Raw genomic sequence first — 24,462 nt, forward strand, 5'->3', positions numbered from 1 at the left:
CCCCGCGAAACAATTAAAGAAGGATCTGGGGTCGATTGCGTGATTCTCTACAACTTCTCCTGCCTGTCCTATTCCCCCCCTTCCTTCGGATGTTCCTGCGGTGCTGCCTCCCTGTTTCCACTTCTTATAAATAAGTTAAGTGCGTCTTCGCCAACTCGATTTAAGTCTCAAAAGCAGAAGTTGCGTATTTTAAACCGAGGGTGACGAATGGAGATCCTGCACGACCTGTGTATTGTATCGTTGATATGTTATCGAATTAATTTTTTTTTTTTATTATTATTTTTAAATATTTTTTTCTATCCTTTTTTATTCTGATAATTTTTAAGGAATACTGCGTTATTACGACCAGTACGAATCCCGTTTTGTTTAAACTGGCTCTATCCTCTGTCGCCCTTGATTTATTTTTCGGGGGTTCGTGTTAATTGAGCGAAAGAGAGCGTTACTTCTTTTTATACTCGAGTGACAATATACAGACGCCCATGCAGAAAAGTATTTCTAGCAATATGATTCACCCTTGTCAACGGCTTTTATAGATCGAAGCGTTAAAAGGATAGGCAACTGAATCTTTGACAGTCTCAGGCGTGAAATTTATTTTGCTCCTCCTTTTCCTTGTTTTCAACCAAAGTGGACAGTTGGAAACCGCTAAATTTCGTGAGGTAAGATGTTGGGAAACTTTTCAGTAGGGTAGTACTTAATGCAGCTTTTATTTTTATTTTTTTCTAACGAATGTAATATGAGAGAAAGTAACGGCATTCTCAACGTGCGCTCCGGAAGCTAAAAATGACAAATTCCACAATGGGAAGTTGAAACATTTCGAAGCGCACTGGTTTGTTTAAACTGGGTACAAAAATGACAGATTTCTAATGTTACAAGTTTAATCAAGAATTTGGAATAACCCGTTTGCATGTTGGTTACTTTCGATTGCATAGATCTACTACTGAAAGAAAGGGAAAATGTCGAACAACTTCATCAAGCATCCTACCGTAAGCCAGCGGCGCTACCTTTACAATTACTTTTACAAATCTGGCCGGGGCTTTGCTCTTTTAGTCTTTTCGTTTCAAATCCCACTTATCTAAATCCAGGAGAAAAACGCACGAATATGTAGGACAATCGGAGTACTGGTCGTAACTCAATTCCGCGTTCTCCAATTACTGTGAAGGGGGAAAACAAAATAATAGTAATCTCAAATTTAAGAAATGGACTGGAGAAAGTTTTTCGACGAACATTTATTTTTTTTCCCAGTGCCTTTTTGTTGTTCGGCACGCTCAGTTTTTATTCATCCATAAAACAATGAATGAAAGAAAGTGTATTCTAATCATTGTGTCATTTTTGATGAACGTACGTCTGTACCATTTCCCGAGCTGCTTTTTTTTTGTTGTGTAGGAGGTTTTTATGATCGTTTTGAAAGGAATGCAAACAACAGAAGAAGAGGAACGTGTTCAAGCCAAAAGAAAAAGTGGCTTTTGTGTAGAGAAACGGAAGAACGGTAGTGGTCAGCGTATATAACCAAAACACCTTGGATTTCTACTCGAGCAAGAATAGCGGAGCGCGCTCGATCGAGCGATTTTTCAGATTCTTCGCGGCGTGCAGAGTCCACATCCAAATTCAAAACATTCGTGAGAACAATTCACCTGATGAGGGGAAGACGGGGTTTGTCGACTGCACGCCGTCGTGAGCAGATAAATCGTGGGAGACAAACAAAAAGCGATTATTACTCTATTCCTCTTTTTACTGTCGCCCAACTGCCTATGGAACATCTCTTTCTCTCTATATATATAGAGGTATGCCCAGGCAGGAAGACGGCCGATTGTGTTCTAAGCCCATCTGTTTATTCTGCCCGTCGCGAGTCCTGATGATTCAAGAAGCCACGCTATTTCTGCCGGCCCCCGTGTTCCTGTTGTCGATGTGAACATTCATCGAGCGTCCACCTCCGGGAGAAAGAGACACCAACCCAGCGAAACGTAACGTCGGAGGCTTGTTCCTGTCGAGCTTGAAAGATAAAGGTATCTTTATTATATAGAGCCTATACGGCCCTGTAATACTACAGGTAGTACGGCTTTTTCTCTCTCTACGTGCGAGGTTATTGCGCCCGCGCGTGGGTCATCACCACCGCATGAAAACACAGTCGACCATCACACGATTATCGTCAACACCTCTCTCGCTCGGTTGAATAGGTTCAATGCCGAGTCAATGGGAGTGCTTCTTGGTACGAGCACTTAGAGAAAAACCAAGCCAAAGTTACCAATCAACTTTCCAATATGGGAACGCACAGAGACGAACCGCACTCTCACCGAGTCCACTAGCTTCGGAAGAACTTGAATTGGCGAACCGGAATTCATCAGACAATTGGACATGACAAAAATGTCCAGGGAGAAAATGAAATTAAGATTTATTGTTTCGCCTTTTTCCTTTTCTTTCCAATGTTGCGGCTTTTTGAATGCCTTTGTGACTTGATTTGTTTTTCTTTCTTTCCACTGGGTTTTGTTCAGCTCTATACGACTTGTTCATCCAGTTATTGTATATTATGTACGTGATGGAGGGAAAAAAGCAACTGCTGTTGCCGCCGCCCTTCCCAGAAAAAAACAAACAAACGCACCAACCGCTTCTGCCAGGTCTTTACCCACCAAGGGAGTCCAGGAGGCTTGGTCTACCGGCGACAGCAATTCGATAGATCTCTCAGTCAGGTTTTGGATTTAGTGGGTAGCGGTAGCAACAAGAGAGTCGGTGCGCGCGTCCATTTGTTATTTTGTTTAGAACTTCCCTTTCGGCTATTAGAGAGGAAAACCCATTTTTTTTGTTTTGTTTGCCCCACCTACAAGAAAAACTGAATAAATTCATAAGCCTTAATAACCATAATAACTGAATTTGCTGCTGACACAGTTTGTACATGTGAGTGTGTTGTGTCTGTGTCTGTTGAAGCGGAGCGAGAGCCAATTTTCGGCATCATTTGTTCCGATTCGAATTTGTGCTTTGCGTTGTTGCTTCCAGCGCGTCCTCCGGTGTCGTTAGTGCTGTGAAAAGAAGACCGAACGAATCGACGAGTTGCGTGATCGTGACCTTTCCATCTCACTCAGGTAGGACACTCGCCGCATGAAAATGCTTTTCTTTATTACATGTTTGAGAGCTGTCGACGGGGCTCGTCGCCTTGGCGCCGTCCTCTAGAGCACATCAACCTTGAATGCACTTGCCTTTTTCAAATTGTTACATCGAGCACGTTCGTTTTTTTCTTTCTTTCCTACGTATGTATCCAAATTCAATTTTTCCACGATCGGTCAATTGGAGACGCACCATCAACCTCTTTTGTTTTTTTATTTATACACGCTTGTTTCATCGTTACTGTTTTCCCAGTACCTCTTCGCTAATAATAACGAACCGTAAAGACGTTGGTATGTGGCGAAATAGTTTTACCTGACCGCACGAAAACCTGCTGCTGCTGCCGCCGCGCACCATCGAGCGTCCATTTTCAAAAACGAAGTGCGGCGTCTTCATCAGTTCGTGACTTTGTTAAGGCATCGCGATACAAATTCCAAACCAATTTCGCCAAAAAAGAATAAGACTTAAATAGGCGGAAAGGGGGCGGCATCGGTGTGGTTTTTAATCGTGATCAAGATACATGTACGCTCTTGTTTTATTCTTTTCACCTTGGTGTTAGAGTGTCCGTTTTCATTACACGGACCGGAGGAGATGAACGAATAAAAAAGGGATAACCGAGGAAGTATTTGTTGATGACATTCGAGATTATTGGTGAGTCGATGGCTGGCTGGTTTACATGGTGAACGCCTCTCCCGCTCGAGCTTAATTGCCTTTTACTGCGTCATGGCTTATTAAATTCCTGTCGCGGACGGGTGATAAAACGCCGCCGCGAAACGTCCTGTATTAACAGCGCTGCAGCAAACAACAACGCCTTCCTCAATTTTGTGTTATCTACAAAATAGTTTTCATTATTATTAGCTTTTAACAACAAAGGGTATTGCGAAATTTTGGCCGATGCCTTGAAGATGAGATTGAAGCAAAATATCTCAAACGAAAAAAATTCCATGACGCCAGGTGTACAAACATTCCATGCATCCGCACGAAGGGGGGCTGGCTGGCTGCTGTATGGCCTTGTCGTCAGGCGAGGATGTCTATTCTTCAACAGCATTAATTGTCGGCGATTGGTAGTATAGTTTCTTGTAAAATACCAACCTTCTTTATCGACCAACGTAAATTTTTGGACGATGACGACGACGACCGAAAATCACTGTTGAACCGGTTCTCATTAAGTTATCGGGGGGCAAAAAAAATCTTGAAAGTAAGAAATAACGGGGCAACGTAATTGCTGCCTGTGGTGATGAAGAATGTTATACAATATGCAAATGCAACGGACATTTGATTGAGAGCGAACCTAATTGGAAAGTTGAATTCGAAAACTACCCACTTTGATTCAGAGTCCGACGAGAACAATATAAGCGACAGCAGGTTGGGCCCCGACTATGCAGATTCAAATTCGATTATAAAACGGTATAAAATGCCAATCAATTATGCAGTTTGTACCGAACCAGACGGAACCAAACCAATCGAAGCGGCAAACGTTCAACAGCCCCTCTTCTTCTATAAGAAAAAAAACCCCAAAAATGCATTCGCGACATGGTCGTTCTGAAGGAACGAGATGGAACGCACCCTCGGCGGCGTACCACACATGCCGATGGATGAAAAAAGAAGTTGCGGGACCACCAGCCTTATTATAATGACGGTATCTCGGCATCTCGGACCGAAGCCAGCCAGAAGCAATCGGCGGTGTGGTATGCGCGTAATAGCTTTGGCTTTTTTTTTTTCTTTGTTCGCCTATGCCGAATTGATGATAAAAGGACATTCTACGAATTTCTCTCTCTTCCCAAGTTTGGTGGAGAGAGACCTGTGGGCTCATTACGAAGTTGATGAAAACCGATTTAACCTCGTCTTCGTCCGCTGTTGACGGGACACAATTTGGGAACCATTATTTAAAATCCACCAGACGATATCAGCGTTCGTGATAAAGGGGGGAAAAAAAGTTTCATGCTAATTGGAATTGGCAGAGAAGAAGTTTCGTAACTTTAAAGTAGAAAACCTACTGAAATTGAAAAACCAGACAGCCACGAACGAACCAACGAACTGGTTTTCTTTATATTTTCTGCTATGTGTTTTTCTGGAGAAGGGTTAAACCTTAAACGAGACAGCGATGGGTGGGGTAACTGGACATTTCTACAGCTTGTCCGGGATTAATGAAATAACGGGAGTTGAAGTAGACGAGTTAGCGTTCAAAAATGAAATTAAAATAGTGTAATCTATTATCTTGAAGAGGGATTTTTGGTCGATTCGCTCTTCACCTTTCTTATTCAATTAATTTCCTCTGAATTCAATTCAACATTTGAACAAGCAACTCGATTATATGAAAATATTGGTTTGTTAACCCATCCCTCTGCTTTTGTCACAAACAAAAACCCAAATAGGTAACCGAAAAACATGAAGATCCTACCGAAATACGCCCTAGTCCTTTTCTATTGTCAGCCGTTTATATTACCAAAGTTTGATACCTACCAATTTCTAGGTATTTTTTCCTTTTTGTATTTTTTTCTAAGGTCGTAAAAAACAGCCCCCAGTCAAAAAGTAAAACCATCTTTTGACGTAAGTAAAATCATTCATGAAAAACAGAAATCGGAATTATCCTCCCCAATCTGTCAACACTGTTCCGTTCCCCCCTATCCCCCTTTTGTTTTAGTCGTTTACCCATTCGCGCCAAATTCGTTCACGTGGTCAGTCAGGAACAAGATCACGACGATGAAAGACGGTTCTCGCTGTTGCTCTCAATTCCCCACTCTTTCTCAATCTTAATTCTCACTGTGTTCTGTATTGTAAAATACAATAACAGATTCGTTATTTCACGACACCCCTGCTACCAAATAGCGGTGAATATTACCCAAGTGAAAACCCAAATTCAGGTTTCAGTTTCAGTGATACAGATGTGCTACTAATAAAGTCCCTAGTTCGAGAGCAGACAAGTTCCGTCATTCCCCCCGTGGTCACACTTATCATTTTCCCTGTAAATGACATTCGAAGTGTTTCTTTTTGAAAAAAAAAAATGATATCGTCTGACTCGACAGCTGCTGGCACACTTATAACTGTTTTGTTGAAAAGTGTGCAACTCTAGGTAGATCAGTGACCTTGCGTTGAGTGGTGTTCGATGGCATTGACGAGATTGGGTCGATGTGATTAAGTTTTCTAGTTCCTCGAAACGCTGATGATGTGCCAGGTACGAAGTGACCAGCAGTCCATTAACGATTTTGGTGGCTAACGGACAGTTTTTTTGTTTAGCTACAAGACTTTATTTAGTGTGTGAAACTTGATTCTGGCAGTTCTATTAATATCTCTTGACCTTTTTCGCATCGAACCATAAAAATTGGCCGTTGTTGTGTGATGAAGCGCCGAGTGTTGAACCGCTATGTTGTCGATAAACAAGAAAGTAGTTAATCCAACAAATGTTGTTTGTGGAAAATTTCAAAGTGCCGCCTAATTGCAGAAACCCATAAATCATCGTCTGCTTCTCGCCGTTTTTCTTCTCCAGTTCCCGCAAAAGGTAAAAGATCCCGAAACCGATTCGCCGTGAATGTAAATCATTTTTCCTTATACCCCCCGTTGATGTTGTGCAACGTTAGGTCATGTTAATCGAGGGAGGGACACTTTAAAAGAAGACGTGAAAACGTTGAATTTGGCAGTAATATTTGAACTCGTGACTGGGATTGTTTTGTTTTGCGATGTCTTGTAATTGTTACCTGCTCGACACGCCATGTCATGTTTATTTCTTGTAGCGGGGCGCGCCCGAGTTATTCCTCCTCTTTTCTGGCCAACGCAAAGATGGCGGGAGGTGAATGGGAATCTTTTGAGTTTGTTTCTCCTGCATTTTGACGAAAATTTTTTTCTTTTTGAACCGCACGAGCGCGGCCGATGCCTCACGGCCTGTCATCCGCACGGATAGATGGATGGGTCTATCCACTCTTTTTTGAAACACGGCGACCTTGATTGTGAGACGTGCCTTTCACGCAATGTCGTGATGATAAGGCAACTGTATCCGCTCATCTTTATTTGCTATGGCGGAGGGGTCCCCTCTAGAAAATTCAACAGTAAATATTTGTGTTATTCGCCGATCAAAACCGGACGGCGCGTTGCCCGTCTGCCGAGAGCTCAGCCATCCGTCATCGCTTCTCCCTCTCTACCCCACAGAAAGTCGTCCTTTATTTCTGACTTGCGGCGAAAGCTGTTTTCGTTGAATTGCATTCCACCCATTAATTTGATTCCGGTTTCTGATGGTACCAACTTATGTGGATATATGCAGAGAGACGTTCCGGTCGGCCTCACCAGATGAATAGCAGTTGCTAGAAGAATATCTAGACAACGTCTTGGAACACACATTTCTCACGATGCTCTTTTGTTATTGTTGTTGCGGTGAGATGCGAGTGGTTAACTGCCTGAATCCTGCTCTTATAACGTCACCGCTGAATGTTTTTTTCTTTTCGGTTACGTTTAAATGCGCATTTCTATACGTTTCCTCTTTGATTTGGATCCCGTCAAGTGTGATGAACTCCTCGTGCACGTGAATAAGATGGCCTGCCGGTTTAACCTTGCCCGTCGGTGTCGTTTTCATTGTCGTCCGCGTTGAATGGGCATAATCGCCCGAATCTCATTTAAATGCGGGAGATTTGAATCGGAAAGCGCGAAAAGGCGCGGCTGACCGTAGATGGTGCTGGAACTTGCGCGCTGAAATGTTTACGACCCTATTCGCTAAGACTTTTGAAAGTGTTTGCTTACGCTCCGGATGATAAAGTGTGCCGTTTCATATTATCAAACTTGGCCATAAATCAATCTTGAATTTCATTAAATGCTAACAGTTTGCCTTTTCCTTATTGGTTCCTTGTACAGGAAAAAAATGAAGGAAGATCGAAATTGGTTTAAACCGTGGGTTGTTCGGCCGGATCAACCGTCGGCACCTCCTTGCAGCTCGGCGTCCACCTTGCCGCCGAATTTGAAACCGCCGACATCGGAGCAGCTGAATTATTACGCGCAAGCGCAAGAGAGCGCCACCAAACGGCACGGGAGCGCAAGTAGTAAGTTTTAAAAAACTCGTATTTTTATTTTTTCGTGAGTCTACTTCGCTTCGTGAGCGTTAGATAGCGTGCCAGTAGCGTGCGGCCGAAACGGGCAACCACCTTGCGCCATATTCCGTCGGCGGACGGAAGGTGCACATTTTTTAATTTTTACTGCCTCCTGGAAAACATGTTTGTGTGCCTCTTTTTTGATATTTATTATTCACTGGGCTCATCGATCGCAAAGAGGCGGATCACTCTCCATCTAGCGGTTGAGTCTTGTTCTGCAAAGATGGATGGGTTGGCGTGCGGAACGATCCGCCACCACCATCATCCCCCGTCCGCGGATCGAAATAAATAGCTCGGCGATGGAAAGGAAAGGTCGTTCGTAAAGAGGGAGAGAGTATCTCGTGAGTTTGGCGATTTCGAGAGAGGTTATACCTTCGTGATGCACGTGAACTGTTCCGTGACCCACTCTGTTTTTTGTTTTTGTTTTTTCTCTCGTGGAGATGTGGCAGAATCGAACGCGGAGTAAATAGGTAGAACAAAACGAGAAGAATCATCCATCATCTCGGATGTAACGAGGCGTGGTGGCATTCATTCATTACGCAACTAATCAGTGTTCCGGCTGTTGCACGACCCGGAGCCTTTAGCTCGCATCTCTCTCTCTCCTTACAATATTTTGGTGTTTGTTTCGGGCTTTTTATTAACTTGAACCATCTTTCATTCTTTGTTTTCTTTTTATTTACTTGTACTTTTTTTTTTTTTTTTGTTTGGTTGAGACTTCGCCTTTTTTACTTCGTGTACGTCGTTTTGTACGGCTGGTGTGTGTGTGTGTGTGGAAAGGCGCACAGCGGGTAGAGGGCGCGCTCGTTATGTTCCGTGTCGACGGAATGAAAAACAACTGGCAGGCCAAATAACTTGTAGCCTCAGCTCTCTCTCTTTCTCGTTTTGCCTCAACTGGAAACTCATCGTCTCTAAAATGGGGTTAGTTTACGATACCCCCCACGAATTTAACTGACGTTGTGCCTTTTGAAAATGATCTCTCTGGTCCGTGAAAAGATAAAAAGAAATACCCTGGACCCAACTAAGGGCTATATTCAAATGCGCCCGCGATTTCCTTGTTTTATAATTCCGGTTTTGGTTTTTGAACTGGGAACCGGATCTGATTGAAATTCAATCACGTACAGATTTTGACGTAATAGGCGTCTAGTCTAAATTTGGGAGTCAACTTTCTCTTCTTCTTCTTCATTTTGTTTGGTGGGAATGGATAACCCGTTATGGCCAAGTGTATAAAAATAAGCAGCCGCTACATCCGGACGATGTGGAGAAGCCAATGCACCAAGAAGCCAACATCCGTCCGGCGCAGTGCGATCGGAACGACGGCGTAACGTGCAGACGTAGTATTTTATAGAAGTCATGCAGCTAGTAGCTTGCTTGCCCATCCGGTGACCGCAAAGTGGAGCTCGTGCGGGCGCAATAGATAATTATCATGCGCGCCGCTTCCACTTCAATATTTTTTTCGGCACTCATCCTCTTTCTCTCTCTCTCTTCTGGATGGCATCCATGGAAACAGGCGGAGCGGGACGTAACCGCTGTAAAAAAAAAAAAAAAAAAAATGAAAAATTGTTGTGTGCGTGTTCTGTTTGCTTATATCGACATGCCGAAGACAAGCAACTACCCACAAAGACGCGCAATCGGCCATCAAGAATAACAACCTTGTTGGCTGGTCACAATGGCCGCTTTTTCTTCCAAAAATCCGATAGACTCCTACTACCACTACGTGCGCACCCGTCAATTCGAGTTACACGTCTCCTAAATCGTGATCTGGTGATTATTTCACTGTATGTCCAAATGCCCAGCGAGTTGAATGCACGATATATTATTATTGGTATTATAGTCGCACTGGCCTCGGCAGTGGCCTACCTCTATATTCTTTTTTCGAGCGGTTGATGGTCTAGTAGGTAGAGGGGGGAAGGTTTCTCCGGCCGTATCGGTCAACCTGATTTCTTGTTTTTTTTTTTTTTGTTTTTTTATCTGTTTGATTATTCCCTTCGTGTTGTTCTTTGTTCACGCCAAGCGCCACGCGAGAAAACAATAGCCGTGCAAGCGGGGGACATTCATCTCCCGCCCGGGTTCACTAGCCAATCGGCTGGCGCTTGTCTCTCGCGTGACCGGCCCGGTTTTTTTATTTTATTTTATTTTTATTTTTATTTTTTGATTCTTTTCTCTTGTCGGGTTCCGTCGATTCATCTCTTTCTGAATGCCGTGGCAGCCACACACTACTGCATGACTGCCGTATATGCAGTCCTCTCCCCATCCACTTTCTTTTCATTTTTTCGAACAATACGACAGATAGAAATAAGGGTATAGAGTCAGACGAACAAGAAAGACAATTTTTCGGTCTTTATCTCTTACACCTTCTTAGTTCCCTTCTTGTCTGCTGGCCGTCTACTCGTGATGGGCTGGAGTCTCTCTCTCTCTCTTGTGAATGGTCTTTTTTTGTGTGTATAATAAAGGTGCGAGGAGGAAGCTTTGACGTGCGGACTCGAACCGATCTATTGATATCATCGCGGCCAGCAGCAACTCGAGTGTTTTTTCGGGGAAGAAGAATAAAAGCACGCGAGACAATGGCTGGCAGCTGCCTTCGGTGGTGGTGGTTATTTTTTTTTTATTTGAAATTCTTTGGATTTTCTAGAAATTAGATTGGAATTCAATTGAAAATTCCCACTTTTTGTTGAACCGTTGAAATCGTTCTCCATCATCTCGTTTTGGCCCCCTCCGTCCAGATTGCTATCGCCCGTTTGTTCGCGATCAGACCTTGTAAATGTGTGTGTGTGTAATGCTAAGAAGAGCAGCGAAACAGGTGCGGAATTTATAAACCGTCGTTGAGTCACGTCAAACTGACACTTCTCATTATATTCGACCGTTCGGCCGGGGTTTTATTTTAAAAAAAGAGGCGAGAAAAAACGGGCAAAAAATTATATCATGACTTTCAGAGTTTATTTATTTTTCTTAAAGACTATGTGGCGTGATGGTATGCCGTGGCCCGGTCACTTGGCCTTTATATTCCCGTGTTCCTATTTTTCCACTTTTTCTCTTCCATTTTGAAAAAAAAAAGAAAAATCACTCAATGTTTTAGAATAGAATCAGGAGAGGTACAAAGAATATCAAGGTGGTCCAGATGGTCGGCTATATTCTGGGCTAATGTATGACTCTTTTTTAAATATTTTAAAAGAGAGAAGAAGCAGGAAGAAAAGGAAAAAAAAAGACGCGGGAATCCAAGAGTTCAGAGATTTATGACGTCAAGCAGGGATATAAAGAAAAAAAGCAGCAGCATCCGTCTCGTAAAGAGAAAATACAATTAAAGGAACGTGTACTCATAGGTAGCAATCATTTTTATGCCCCGACAAAAAAAAAGGAATGAAGACTTACAAAAAAAGAAAATGTGTAAGGATAAAGTAATGCCACTTGGGAAATATCCGACCCACGCCCATAATATAGAGCCCGAGATGTAATCAAAGATGTGTGTGCGCCATAAAGAGGAGAAAAAAGGGTTCTTAATAAAGGGAATTTTATTTAAAAATAAAAAACACGCTGGGGAGAATTTAAAAGAAACAACACGAGGGTTTTGGACAAACCTGAAATGTTCATCGGTTCCCATGATGTGCTTTTTTTACTTCTTTCTCGGAAAAAAAACAAACCAAGTCGCTGCCGAGTTTCGAAACGTCGAGAAATTATTGTTATTTTTTTGTTTCCAAAATAAAATGCGGGATGTGGCCTTCTGTTTTTTTGCGTAGCTACTCAAATATTTAACAGAAATTCCAGCCGGAAGATTTTTTTGTAGCTGAGATATCACGGCAGCGTGTAAGAGAGAAGCCGTGCGATTTATGTCTCTTGCAAAGTTGAGATCGGCATGCGGATGGATTGGCAACGATTTGCGTCCGGTATGGCGATGAAGGTGCTCCATCATCATGGATGAAAAGGGAGGAAAAGAAAAGAAAAGATTGTCGAATACCATAAGAAGAAGAAAAGAATTTGTCGACATTCACGGAACAATGGCGTGAATTTGGTGGTATACGATTTCACTAGCACCAAACTGCCGAGCTTTTTCTCTCTCCCATCTCGACTCGTCACTCACCTGTTCCCCCTCAGATCGTGGTTGGTGTCTAATAACGCGAGACAATCGGAAATTAGTGGACTAATAGGAAAAGAAAATCAGGTCGCTCACATAATGCACCGAACGCCATGCAAAAAGAAGAAATTATGAGCATTTGACTGGGCCCCTTTTTGCCGGTGATTGGATGGAAGTCGGCCGCCCGATTCCATAAGCGCTGCCTAGTATGTAGAGAGAGACGGAAAAAGTCAGCTGTCTTGAAACCTCCAAGACTCTGCAGGTGTATTTTGATACCCAGCTGGCGGCCGCCGTAAAATGAAAAAATACAAAACGAAGTGAAGAGGAAAAGGAATATTAGAAAAAAAAACAAATAAGATACGACGAAATGGCGATCCCGCTCTCGGTCGCTGGGACGGTCTCTAAGTCATCGTCAAGTATCACGCCGCCAACCGTTTTGGCGTGGCGGCATAATCAACTCTTTTTATACATACACACACTGGGAGCTAGAGAGAGAACTAACACACGGACACCTCTGAATTGAGCGTTGTTAGCCCCAAGCGGGCTGATGATATACAGCTACTGTCGTGAAAGTGAAAATCTAAAAATTCTAAAAATCGTTTTTTTTTCTTCTTCTTCTCTCATTCTTTTTCTCAGGTGTCTTTGTGTGTGCCAGTTCTCTCTACGTGCCTTAGAAAATCGCGCCCAATGCGCTGTGGGAAATCTCAAAGCTTTTCTTTCTCTCTTTTTTTTGAAAAAGAAGGGCTGCGGTTCATCGGAGGGGGGTGCCGAATGGTTGTACGGAAGAGAGAAAGAAAGAAAGAAAGAAAGAAAGAAAGATTTTTGTTTTCTCGAAAATGATTCTCTTCATTTGCCGATAAGTAGGGACAGCGCCGCATTAGACTCACCCGCGGCGCGTTCATTTTACCTTATTTCGAATTTTGAAAAAAAAGACACACACATTCACACAGGTGTGTATGTAGTACATCGCTATATAACAAAGCCGCAACACTGCTGTGTACTATGTACAATAAGGAAAAGTTCAATCCTTTTTCTTGCCCTTCTGGCTCCTGGTGAGCAGCGAAAAACAACAAGAAGGTCGTTGAGGGTCAGTTGTATTCCTCCATGTGGACGTTTTTTTATATAATGAACCGACTTCCGTGTTTTGTCTCCCGGTGATTAAAAAATGAGAGGAGCCTAAATCGGCAGCGACCGGAGAATAATCACACGACCGAGGACAAAGACTCGGTCGGTGCAGCGGTGCCGGTTGATGGCGGTGGTGGCGGGGGGAAAAACTCGAGAAAAACCGAACGAAGCGGCAGCAGCAGACTAGGATCGGCTCATTTATTATTATGGACTCTCTTGCTCATTTTGGGTTTCCTCTAGAATTTCGCCCGCGTCCTCGCTAGTGGCCATGATATCGAAAGAAGAAAACAAAAGGGGGGGCTTTGCGCAATGTTATGTCGTTATAACAATCAAGGGTTGAACGATTCCGTCTAGGGAAAAAGAAAAGAAAAAACACGAATGAAATCGAGAGATTGTTATGAGGCCATTTTTCGGCCGCATAACACAGCGTTTTAATATCAAATGATTGTCTGGAGTTTCTTCTGCTTTGAGGAGGGTAGACGATACAAGTCAAGAGGAAGACTTTGGGGTAATCAAAACGCCGTGAAAACAAAAGGGAACAAAAATATAAAAAAAAAAACCTGCGGTGAGGAGCGGAGAGGGAGGACGATTATGATGATGATGATGAGGAAGAAGGAGGCGACCTGCACAAATTGAGACGGCTATATCTAAATGTTTTGAGAGAGCATCCAGGCGAGCTCATTTCTTCTTATTTTTTTTTTAACAGCAAACAACATTTTATATAGGGGAAGAGGGAAATGAAAAGGGTTTGCTGACCTCCTGCCGGAGACTTAAAAAAAAAAAAAAACGAAATGTTTTCGTTTTCATCCTGGGAAATTGTTACACGCACAGTTACGAGTAAACGCAAACAATTTGAATATAAAAAAGAGCTCCCGGATCGCTGGGTCGCGGAACTGAGCAAAAGTCTAGTCGTTTTTCAAATAAAAACAAGGCGAGCTACTACTACTACTACTTTGTGTGTGCATGTGTTTGCGTACACAAGGGGTCGATTCTATTTAGTATCTCCGGCGGGACTGTTTTTTGTTTTCATTCTACGTCGGAGAAGAAGAAAAATAACCGAAAAATATTTATTTTTTACACCGGGGGGGTCTTTCTCTCTCTCTTATCTTTTTGGTTATAGGTGCAACCATCTCTTTTGTCTATTGAATTCTTTATTATCTGGGTTTAGTAGGGGCAAGGGAAAAATGTCTATTGATTCCTGTATCCCAATTCGTTTATGGTCTAAGCATTTTGTAATTTTATGTATGTATTTTTCGTTGTTGTTGGTTTTTCTCGCCAAACAAAATACGAGAAAGAAAAAACGCAAACACGTACGGAGAGAGAATTGAGCAGCGATGTCGGTAAACTGATACGGAATCGTGCGTGACGTGTGACCGTCAAAATGTTTCAACGGCTGCGGTGTGGTTTGGTGTGTGTGTGTGCGCGGACCGACCCGTTTTCTTTTCAATTTTTCAATTTTCGCCTTTTTTTGTTTTGTTTTGTTTTTTCTTTCGTGAGTTAATAAAGCGCTCGGCTGGTAGCCGCGGAAATGATTTTTTATTTATGACTTCATATCGGTCGAGTTAAAAATGATTCCATTGTACTACTCCTCCACCTCTACCATATTTGAAAAATGGGAGAATACAAAAGAAATACGAAATTGCATTGTCCAATTCGGTCGAGGACGGCCGGGGCTTTTCAGAATTCGGACTCTCCCGCGTGAAAGTGTCGGCTATAGTTAGAAGTTCAAAAAAGAGAGAGAGAGGCCACCTTTTTTTTTTCATTTTTGATGATCAGCTGTAAAAGGATGGCTGCTGCTGGGTCTGACTATCTCGGCAGTTCATCGATGATTATTGCTATCAAGTCCCTCCAATTTTTTTCAATTGACTTTGGGGCCACTTAACAGATTTTCGGCGTGAAGTGAAAAGAATTCAAGACAAAGTTGAATCAGCTCGCGCTCTAACCTCTTTTTCTCTTTTCAATTTTTCTTTTTTTCTTTCGCTTTCGTTGCAACTCTCTCGCCCGTGTGGGTCGACTCGGCGTGGGAAATAGGCAAGTCTCTGGGAGCGGGCGCTTTAAATTACAACTGCCGAGTTTATATTAGTTAGTTCCTCTTTAGCGCCGCCCCAATGGAGAGAGAGAGAGACCCGCGCGTCGCTCTTCGGTCTCTCCCTCGTTGATCTCATTAACATTCACCTTCGACGCTGCTGCTTCATGTATGCGCAGTTGCGCGCACCTTCTATATAGCCGGAGTTGTATCAAAGATATCGAATCAACCAGAGGTGCTTTCGACACGCTTCAAAGAGATTCTCAGCATGCCATCGATTGATGCCATAGAATATCCTCTGGCGGCGCTGCGCTTTCTTCTCGATGAAAATTCGATGCCGATCCGTTGGAACCAAAATAGCCATGCTGTTCGTCTTGAGCCGGGAGCTGCCAGCCGTCGGGGCACCCAATGGAGCGCTATAGAAAATTGTCGGTTGTTTGGAGTGCTGGAGAGAAAAAACGAGTGGAAAGGTGAAAGGGGAAAAAAAAATTTATAAATGAAAATTGAGAGATGGATATCTCGATGAAATCACTCACGCACCGTGTGCCACCTTTCTCATGACTACTCCCTCCATTTTTTGTTCGGGTTGTTGTTGTTGTTGTAGACTTAACGCTTGTGCGCGATATATATATTCTCTCGCATTTTGCTGGGTATTATCGCGCCTTGGCATCGCTCGCTGGCCGAGAGTTGTGGCCACTTATTTCGTCCTTGTCTCATTTCGAACCGAAAATATCGAAACGTGATGTCGCCACGCTCGTCGTTTTCGCGCCGGAATTTTCGGTTCACCCGTACAACATCACACGCTGATGCTTTCAATGAGATATCGCCAATAAGAATCCGTTCCAAAGACACTAGGAAACCAAAATTCCCGTCCGTCCGTTTCATTGGCTGCTCACGCGCGTACATCTCTCTCTCTCCCTTTTTTTTCTCTTATCTTATTTTTTGTGTGTGTTTGACTCCATCATTTCTAGCTCGTTTTTTTTATTTTTCAACTTTATTCCACGGCCAGCGCGGGCATCATTAAAATATCACGCGCGAGTTAGACGTCAGATCTTTCTCTTTTCTCTGCACGTGTATACTCGACTCGACTCGTTGTCCGTCCGTCGTTTCGTTTATCCACTCGGATGATGATGATGATGATTCGTCGTCTCCGTTGTCTCTCTCTCTCTCTCTTATGTTGTGTGTTTGTCGACACGAAAGGGAGGCTGCTGCTGCTGCTGCTCGAGCGATGCAAGTTATTCCATCACTTTCTATTCAAGAGTTCCATGATTTATGTCATGACTTTTGGCACGCTCACGTTGGAATATTTTTCTCCCGTGTGTGTGGGATGGAAGACATCAGCAGCAGCTCCTTCTTATCTAGCGTCTTTTGCAGATGATATAGCTCTCCCCGCACGAGAGTAGCCAACCGGAGCACTGCAGCAGCAGCACACCCACTGCCGTTATGTAACTCTTTAAACTCTGATACGCAGTGATGCTTGTTTTTTTTTCTTGACGAGACTAGACTTTCTCCCACGCACATGAACAACCTTCTCTTATCTTTTCTTTCGTTTTGTTGTTGTTGTTGTTGTTGTTTCCAGTTATTGTTATTGAATTCTTTCCGGCTGGTTAGAGTTTTGTATTTTTCTTTTTTCCAAGAAATCTAAACAAGAACCGCAATTTTGATGGATGGGCTAAACCTAGTCTATTCAAATATCGACGTAGGAAGAGGGGAATTTTCTCTAGCCGAAAAGTACTACCTTGAAATGTTTGCCCAAAACGGAGGTGATGGAAACAGTTATTTACCGAAAAAATAAATGGCGAAACGGGATTCAATCTCAATCTTCGTTTCAATGGACATGATGAAGGTTTTCAGTCGGCGGCTCAAATCACGACAGGAGAGCCGAGAAAAATATAGGAGACACACATAAATAAAAATGGCCAATCTGCTAATGAAATGTGAAACGGTCTTCTCGCCCTAAAAAAGAAACTGTTGCCCATCCACCGCCGCCGCCGTTAGACCGAAAAACAATTTTGTTCTCATTTTATTTTTTATTTTTCGCTTTTGATTATATTTCCTATACGGCGATACTCCCGATTTTTCCTTTATTGCGCCGCGTCCGAACTGTGGGAAATAAAAGAAATCCCTTTTGGCGCAGGACGCAGCTCACGAAATGACGGCCAACCAACGAACGGTAGGCTCGTCTGCTTGACTACACTCTGGACTCACGCATAAGCTCGTGCTGCGGTTATGTGCTGTCGATGGGTTCCTCCTCCTCTCCTGTCCGGAACATCCCGCAGAGTCTCTAACGTGTCCATAGGTAATCAGGTATATCTCTTTTTCTGGCTCCTGTCGCACTCTCTTTTTTTCTTTCTTTCTGCGTGTCGTAACGAGCTCGGCCAGTCTGAATCCACAAGCAGATTGAAGGCGGCATCGTTGGCTTTGGCCAGACGGCGAGCGTTAAATAAGTCTTTTGATGATTGGAACAGAGAGAGAGAGAGAGTGTAGTGTGTGAGTACGTGTTGGCGGAAGGGAGGCGGAGCGCGGGAATAAATATCTACGAGAAAAAAAAAGAAATAAAATAAAATTGTGTGTACGCACGATAGAGAGAAGAAGAAGAAGATACTGGAGAAACAAAAGAAACCGCGGTGTAACTCAGTCATTCCGGAGCTCCCAAACATATTTTCCCTTTTATTGGAACATTTTGAAATTTGAAATTCCATTTGCCGGTAGGAAAGAAAGGAGAGGGAAAAAAAAACAAGTGAAAAGAGAAACGAGTTGTAGTTTTTTTTATCTTTATTTTTCATTTTTTCGAATGAATAACAAAATGAAAATTAAAATACAAAAAAGAAAAAAAAAACGTGAAGGAGAAGAAGGACGAGGGCGAGAGATGGAACATGACGTGGAATGGGTGTACGAGGCAACGATGGGAGCAGAAACAATTCGAGCCGAACCGCTGCAACACGGCAAAAAATACAAACACGGACCTTTATCTTTTGCACGCCCTTCTTCTCGATGCCTTCCAAAAATATTCTCATTCACCTCCCTTTTTTTCCCTTCCTTCCACCGGTTATTGTTAGCGCATAGGGGGAAAGAAACGGTTTCTGCTATTACATCGATATTATGACAATATACACGTCCATACGTAAATGGTGGCGCTATTCATATCTATCTACCTACGGCCCTGCGCTTTTTTTTTATTCTTCGTATTCATTTTCATTTATTTATCTCTTTGGCCGAGAGTTTATACACTCCGCCTCGCCGTCCCTTCTCTCTCTCTCCTTTTCGCTATATTTAAGAAATGGTTAGTGCAGCGTGTTTATCGTCCGGTGCGCGTGATGAGCGCAAAGTCAACGAGCGACCGAGCGTAATATGTTAATGAGTTTCCAGATGGACATGAGACTTGTACACCAAGACTAATGAGTCGAACTTGAGGGCATTTTTGGCTCGTCGTCTTTTGACCAAAGCGAAAGGCAGAGAAGAAGAAGAAGAAGAAGAGGACGATAAACTAACAAACAAAACTTGAGAAAATGGAGGGAATAAAAAAGAGACTATCGTGTAGTTAATATATGTTGGCTGTTTACTTTGCGACTTTAAGTGGTTGGTTAGTTTGCCTTTGAAAAATGAAAAAAAGAAGAAGAAGAAGAAGAAACAGTTATTACGTTTGTACCGATCCAAATCCTCGGCGGACGATGTACGCGCGGTAAGCCTCAGCCGCGCTCTACACCGCAGCAGCACCCGCCACCATCCGCAACCGCCGCCACTAGAAAACCTCCAGCAAAAGCGAGCGGCCTCCAAGTCGCCGTCTTTAGTCGTTTACCTGGAGCCAACTGTGGCGGTCGGGCGCGTTGTGTGTGTTGTGTGCTGTCGCGGGCGCTCTCAATTCTCCATCCAACCCAAAAGGAAAACAAAAAAAAACAGTGCGCTCGCTCATCCCTTTAGACTGTGTCGAATTCCTGACATTTTGAAGAAAAGACCCTATAGACTTTACGTTTTGAAACGAAACATCTCTTAATCTTTGGCAGATGTGAAACGCTTGGAATTGTCACAACTCTATCGGCTTTTGACGTGCGTGTTTTGTCGATTGTCACGATGACGGATGGCAGTCGCGATTGCGGGCTCCTTCGTCAACCGGGGAATAATTAACGAGTGAGGAAGAATTTCGTGAACTTCTGGGACCAAGAAAAAAGGATAAGAATAAAAACAAGTCGTATCTGAAAAAGAAAAAAACAAAATCCCCAGCAACTCAATCGCGGGGACTGTCGACTGTCGAGTTTATTTATCTGATTTTTGATTTGTGTGTGTGCGCGCCCGCGTCCTCGGTTCTTTTTATTTCATTTTCATTTTTTTTAGTATATTTTTTTTCTTATCTGCTGGTGAGCGGCAGTTTCGGCGAGCCGTTTGGGAAGAAATGCGTCCGGTTAGAGATGCCGTGTGATAACTAGCGACGATCGTAAATCAAACCTTCCGAGTGACTCTCGGCCGTTTCATTTCTTTCTTTTTTTTCTGTCCCACTCATCCAATCGTTGCGACTTCTTTTGAGTTTTTATTTTCCCTTTGCTTCGTCTGCTCTTGTGGGCTGTGTATCTTTATATACCTGAAGAGGGAGCCCCGTTTTCTTGCTGATGGACTAAACTTAATGACCGTCCCGAGGAGCATGTCATCTCGCTGGCCAGTGAGACAAATGACTTGAAGAAGACGACACGTTCCCATATGAAAAAGAGGAACTCCCCCCTTCCTAATAACAGATCGTCAATTATTTATTTTCCTTCTGCCGAAAATCTCGTGTGTTTTCTTTTTTTCTGGTGGAAGCTTGAAACCTTTTTTTTGGGGGAATGAGACATGTAGGCCAAACGAATCGGCCTGTGTGAAAAGGCGATCGTCGCCAGTGCGTGACTGCGTGTCTTATTTTACCAGAGCGTCACCAAAAGAAGAAGAAGAAGAAGAAGAAGAAGAAGAAGAAAAAGTGCTGGGCAAGTTCGTTCACTTCTTGTGTGTGTCGTTTGTCGCCGGCTGGATCGTCGCGCGCGTTGAAGTTGAGTGATTTGAGGGAAGGAACGGCCGGATAACCCGGATCTGCTGCTTTATACCAACAGACACAATAGAAGAAGAAGAAGAAGCTTCTCAACCGACTGAGCAGTTGTCCAAGTTCAGAAGAAGAAGAAGAAGAAGAAGGGGAGAAAGAAACAAGTCTTTAGCCACCAGCAGGTGGTGGATGGTGTTGATGGTGATTCATTTTTTTTCCCGTCGAATTTATTTTTTGGGGTCTGACTGGAAGAAGGGAATCAGACGAGGGTTGGACGCGATGGAATGATCAAGTGAGACAACACAAAAGAAAAAAGAAAGAAACGCCTCTCACGTCAGAAGGAGAAAGACATTGATGTCTAGTAACAAAAATATACTGGCTGGAATCTTTTTGAACTCGTTAGTAGTCTGAGACTCACGAGGACTCTCTCTGTGCACGTCTAAGAAAGTGAGAGAGAAGAGCCTTAACGTCCCATAAAGCAAACAATCATCGTGAAGTGGCAGTCAGCGCCCAGATAACGCCAGTCCCGAACCAGTGCCAGTGCCAGCCGCAGTGAGAGTGAAAAAAAAAGACGAAGGTTGGAGGGGGCCCTATTCATTCGTTTCCCTCTGCTTCATCCCCACTATCATTTGAGGCCACTATTGTTACGGTTGCCTGCCTCGATAGCAGAAGAAGAAGAAAAAATCGTGAAGAAAAAAAAAAGGAAGACAATCGACGAATTGTGACTAAATATATAAACCGGACCCGAAAAAGGGGTTCAGCCGGTAGATTACGCGAGAGGAATAAAATAACTACAAGGTGTTGCCCTGCTGCGTTTTTTTTTTCTTTCGTCAAGTCGTGCGTTACTCACCCAGAAGAAGAAAAAAAGAATTTTTGGAACCGCAGACCCTTGGTCTTTCTGCATGGACGTCATGTCTCTTTGAGTTGTTATCTGGCGTCCAGCAATAACCGCGCAACAACGTGCTGCTTGATGATAACACTCTACTTGTAACGCTTTTTGGCGCTGTTGATGACCGATGACTAGTGGGTCTGCTGTTATATACACTCTACCTGCATATAGGGGGCGAAGGAGAGCACACAGCAACTGGTGGAAAGAAAAATAAACCCATGGTGGCCGTTGGGCTTTATTTTGTTAGCTCGCGCAATCATTTGCTTCCGTACGTGTTTCTTTTTTTGTCCACCGGTGGACTCTTTATTACCCCGGAGCAGGAAGTTTGTATTGGACGGGTGGACCGTACGAGAGACAGACACGGTCGTGATTACCTACAAATCCAAATAAAAGAAGAATAAAGGAAAAAGAATCTAAATAAATCAAGAGAAGAAGAAGAAGAAGAAGAAGAAGAAAAAAGAAAAGCGAATCCATCGCGGGTTATTGCGTGACTGACTGTTAAGCGTGCCGCCATGTCCTTCCGGGCCCTTGCAACCGAAACGTGACCGACGGATTTCTTAACTCACACAACATTGTGATTACAATATACATAATATATCCGATAGCCTCGATTTTTTCGTCCTCTTCTACTCGGTCAATTTGTGTCCTGTCGGCGATTGCGCAAACAAAAACAGTGAGAAAATTGTCGTATCCAATTTTATTTTCGTCTCGTTTGGTCGGTTGGGATTTCCATCGACCATGGCGTCGTCTTCGTCCTTCTCCGAAGACATGTTCATCATTCATCCCGTCACTGCCCGGCGAGTCCTTCGCAAACGCAAGCGCCAGTGTACTGGATGTAAGCTCTCGATTTTTCTGTTTTTTTACCTTTTTTATTTATTTCTTTTCTTTCAAACCTTCACGCTACTATTCGTTTAACAAATATCCTTCGTCTTGCTATTCTTCGAGCTATTCTTCCGTGAATTGCTCTTAGTTATTTGTGTGTGTAGTAGACGCTGGCCTTTAGACTTTGTTGTTCTCCCCCCCAAAACCGGCCGAGAGATGACAGCGTTAACATAGTAGTGCCGGAATGGGCGACGTTACCCCCCACCTGTGCCTGGAATTCTTTTTTTTTTTCTTCCTCTTGTGTCCTGTCGTGATATATCGGGCTCTTATCCAAATAGCCTTCTCACGCCTTTCATCTCTGCCGTGTGTATATATACGTAGAGGGCCGGCTGATGCTAACTATAGATAGACGCTGAACTCTCTTCTATATGTACTGAATAAGCTACTACTCAACTACTGATATGCGGATTACGGATGTATACAGACAGGCAGGAAAAACTTGTAGCGATAGGTCGGCGGCCACCCCCCGGCCCGACAGTTTGACGGGATTTTTCTCTTACGTATATACCAAGTGGTTCGATCACGCCTCACATGATACACTGATTTTTGAAATTCAAACTTGTTTCGATGTGTCGACGTGAAGCCTCTCGGGAGTGATTTCACGCCGAGTATATATAAAGAGCGTGTAGCATTGTAAAATCTCGGGCACGGATTCCGATTTGATTTCAAAAGTTTATTTCTTTCAATTCCTTTTTGTTTTTGTTCAGTTGAATTTCTTTCTTTTTTTTTTTCCTTTTTCATTTTGCGTCAGTGCGCTCATTTCCATCGCTCGACCTTCGCCCGCTCCTTTTTGTTTGGTTTTCTTTTTGGTTAAACCAGAAGACATTCTTTTGTTTTGACAGGAGAACAAGTTCTCCTTGTGTTTTCGTTTCTATCCCTGACTTTATTATTATTATTATTATTATTTTTTCGAGGGGGGTTTCCACCTACCTTCACAGTTTTCACGATCACATTTTCTTTCATATCGATATTATTATTGGAAAGGTTTCTAGGAAGGTCTCTGATTTCTTTTGTAGAGCACAAATATCTATAGGCAACAAAAAACAAAAGTCCAAATGAGTCGGAGGAGGTTTAATTTCATCTTTTTCTTTGTTGGTTGTCGGTTGTTTCACTCGCCGGGCATAACACCAGATTATGCTGACGTCAGGTTCCTCAGGATCAGGTTTGACTTGCCTTGGTGTTAGCCTGTTTTTTTTCCCTCGCGTAATATACATAGGGCTTAAGGCTTATACTCTACGGTGCGAGATAAGTGCTATTTCCTTCTTGAGCGCTCGTATCGCATCATTACCAATTCATCTCCTTGTTTTTCGGCCTTTGTAAATTTTATTCTTTTAGTTTTATTTTTATGATCGCAAAGCCCCTTTTTTTTCGAAATTGTTTTTCGACACTTTATACATATATACACATATACACGCCTCGGTCAGTGTCGGGTCATATAGTCTAGCGCGTCAATGTCCCGGAACAAGGACCGAAAAGGTACAAAAGGTGAGGCTGACATGCTGTAAACGGGAATCGGCCAAAACCGCATTTGTGCGTCGACGAGAGAAATATCTCCAAAGTTGTTTTTCGTCTTCTTTTTTAATGATAATCAACCGTCGAAGGGCTATTTGCATACAGCCAATCAGCCGCTGAACGCGCGCCGTCTCACGGGGATTTTTGAATTCTTCGGGAAAGAAAAAGAAATGCCGAACCTTGTGTGTCTATATCCCCTGCCCCGAAAACAGCGTCGTGTAAATATGAGCATGTGAACGACATAACCTCCTATCACCTTATACGGTAGTCATCCAATCAAATAGTCGACCCTGTCATCGCGATATCACACAACTTCCTCCAGCTTGCCACCTCCACCTCTTTCTCGTCCATCACCAACAGCCGCCCCACCTTCCCAATTTCTTCCCTATGCAGTTTATTAGGAAAACCCCGAAAATTGCGTAATAACACCCAGTCGAGACGTTTTTGGGGGCTTCCAACTTTGGGATGAAAAATAGATTCGTGATCCTTCCGTTATATTGTTATGTGTAGTAGCGGTGTCGAGTTATACTCTGGTAGTCTACAGCAGCAGCAGCAGCAACAACATAAAGTTATGTTATCTCTATCGTTTGAGAGTTGTTTTTTTTTCTGTTTCTGTTTCGGGACTTCCGCGTTATTCGCGGTCGTTATGGACTGAATTTCAATTGAAAAACCAACGTGGAAATTAGAATTTGCTTTTTATGGTGGTTCGTTGGGTATACGCTATACTATACGCTGTCGATTTATGGCGCTTGTTAATTGTTTAAAACAATATTTCTTTTATTTTTCTCTGTG

The 24,462-nt window shown here is 43.1% G+C and overlaps 1 protein-coding gene across 6 annotated transcripts in view; it reads left to right on the forward strand.

Moving 5' to 3' along the window:
- Positions 1–1,057: 1,057 nt before the first annotated feature.
- The window catches only part of LOC124193026 (pleckstrin homology domain-containing family G member 5-like), an 87,708-nt gene continuing 64,303 nt past the window's right edge, over positions 1,058–24,462 (forward strand). For 2 of the 6 annotated variants that reach the window (XM_046586665.1, XM_046586671.1), the window contains exons 1-2: positions 1,058–3,074; positions 7,933–8,117. In XM_046586665.1, coding sequence (XP_046442621.1) covers positions 7,940–8,117 — 178 coding nt within the window. In that variant the 5' untranslated portion in view covers positions 1,058–3,074; positions 7,933–7,939. Of the gene's footprint in view, positions 3,075–5,775; positions 6,594–7,932; positions 8,118–18,613; positions 22,112–24,462 lie in introns of those variants that run through there. The other 4 variants (XM_046586667.1, XM_046586670.1, XM_046586666.1 and 1 more) reach the window with 4 other exon arrangements.

Source organism: Daphnia pulex, chromosome 4, assembly GCF_021134715.1.
Source record: "Daphnia pulex isolate KAP4 chromosome 4, ASM2113471v1".
In the NCBI taxonomy this organism is placed as follows: domain Eukaryota; kingdom Metazoa; phylum Arthropoda; class Branchiopoda; order Diplostraca; family Daphniidae; genus Daphnia; species Daphnia pulex.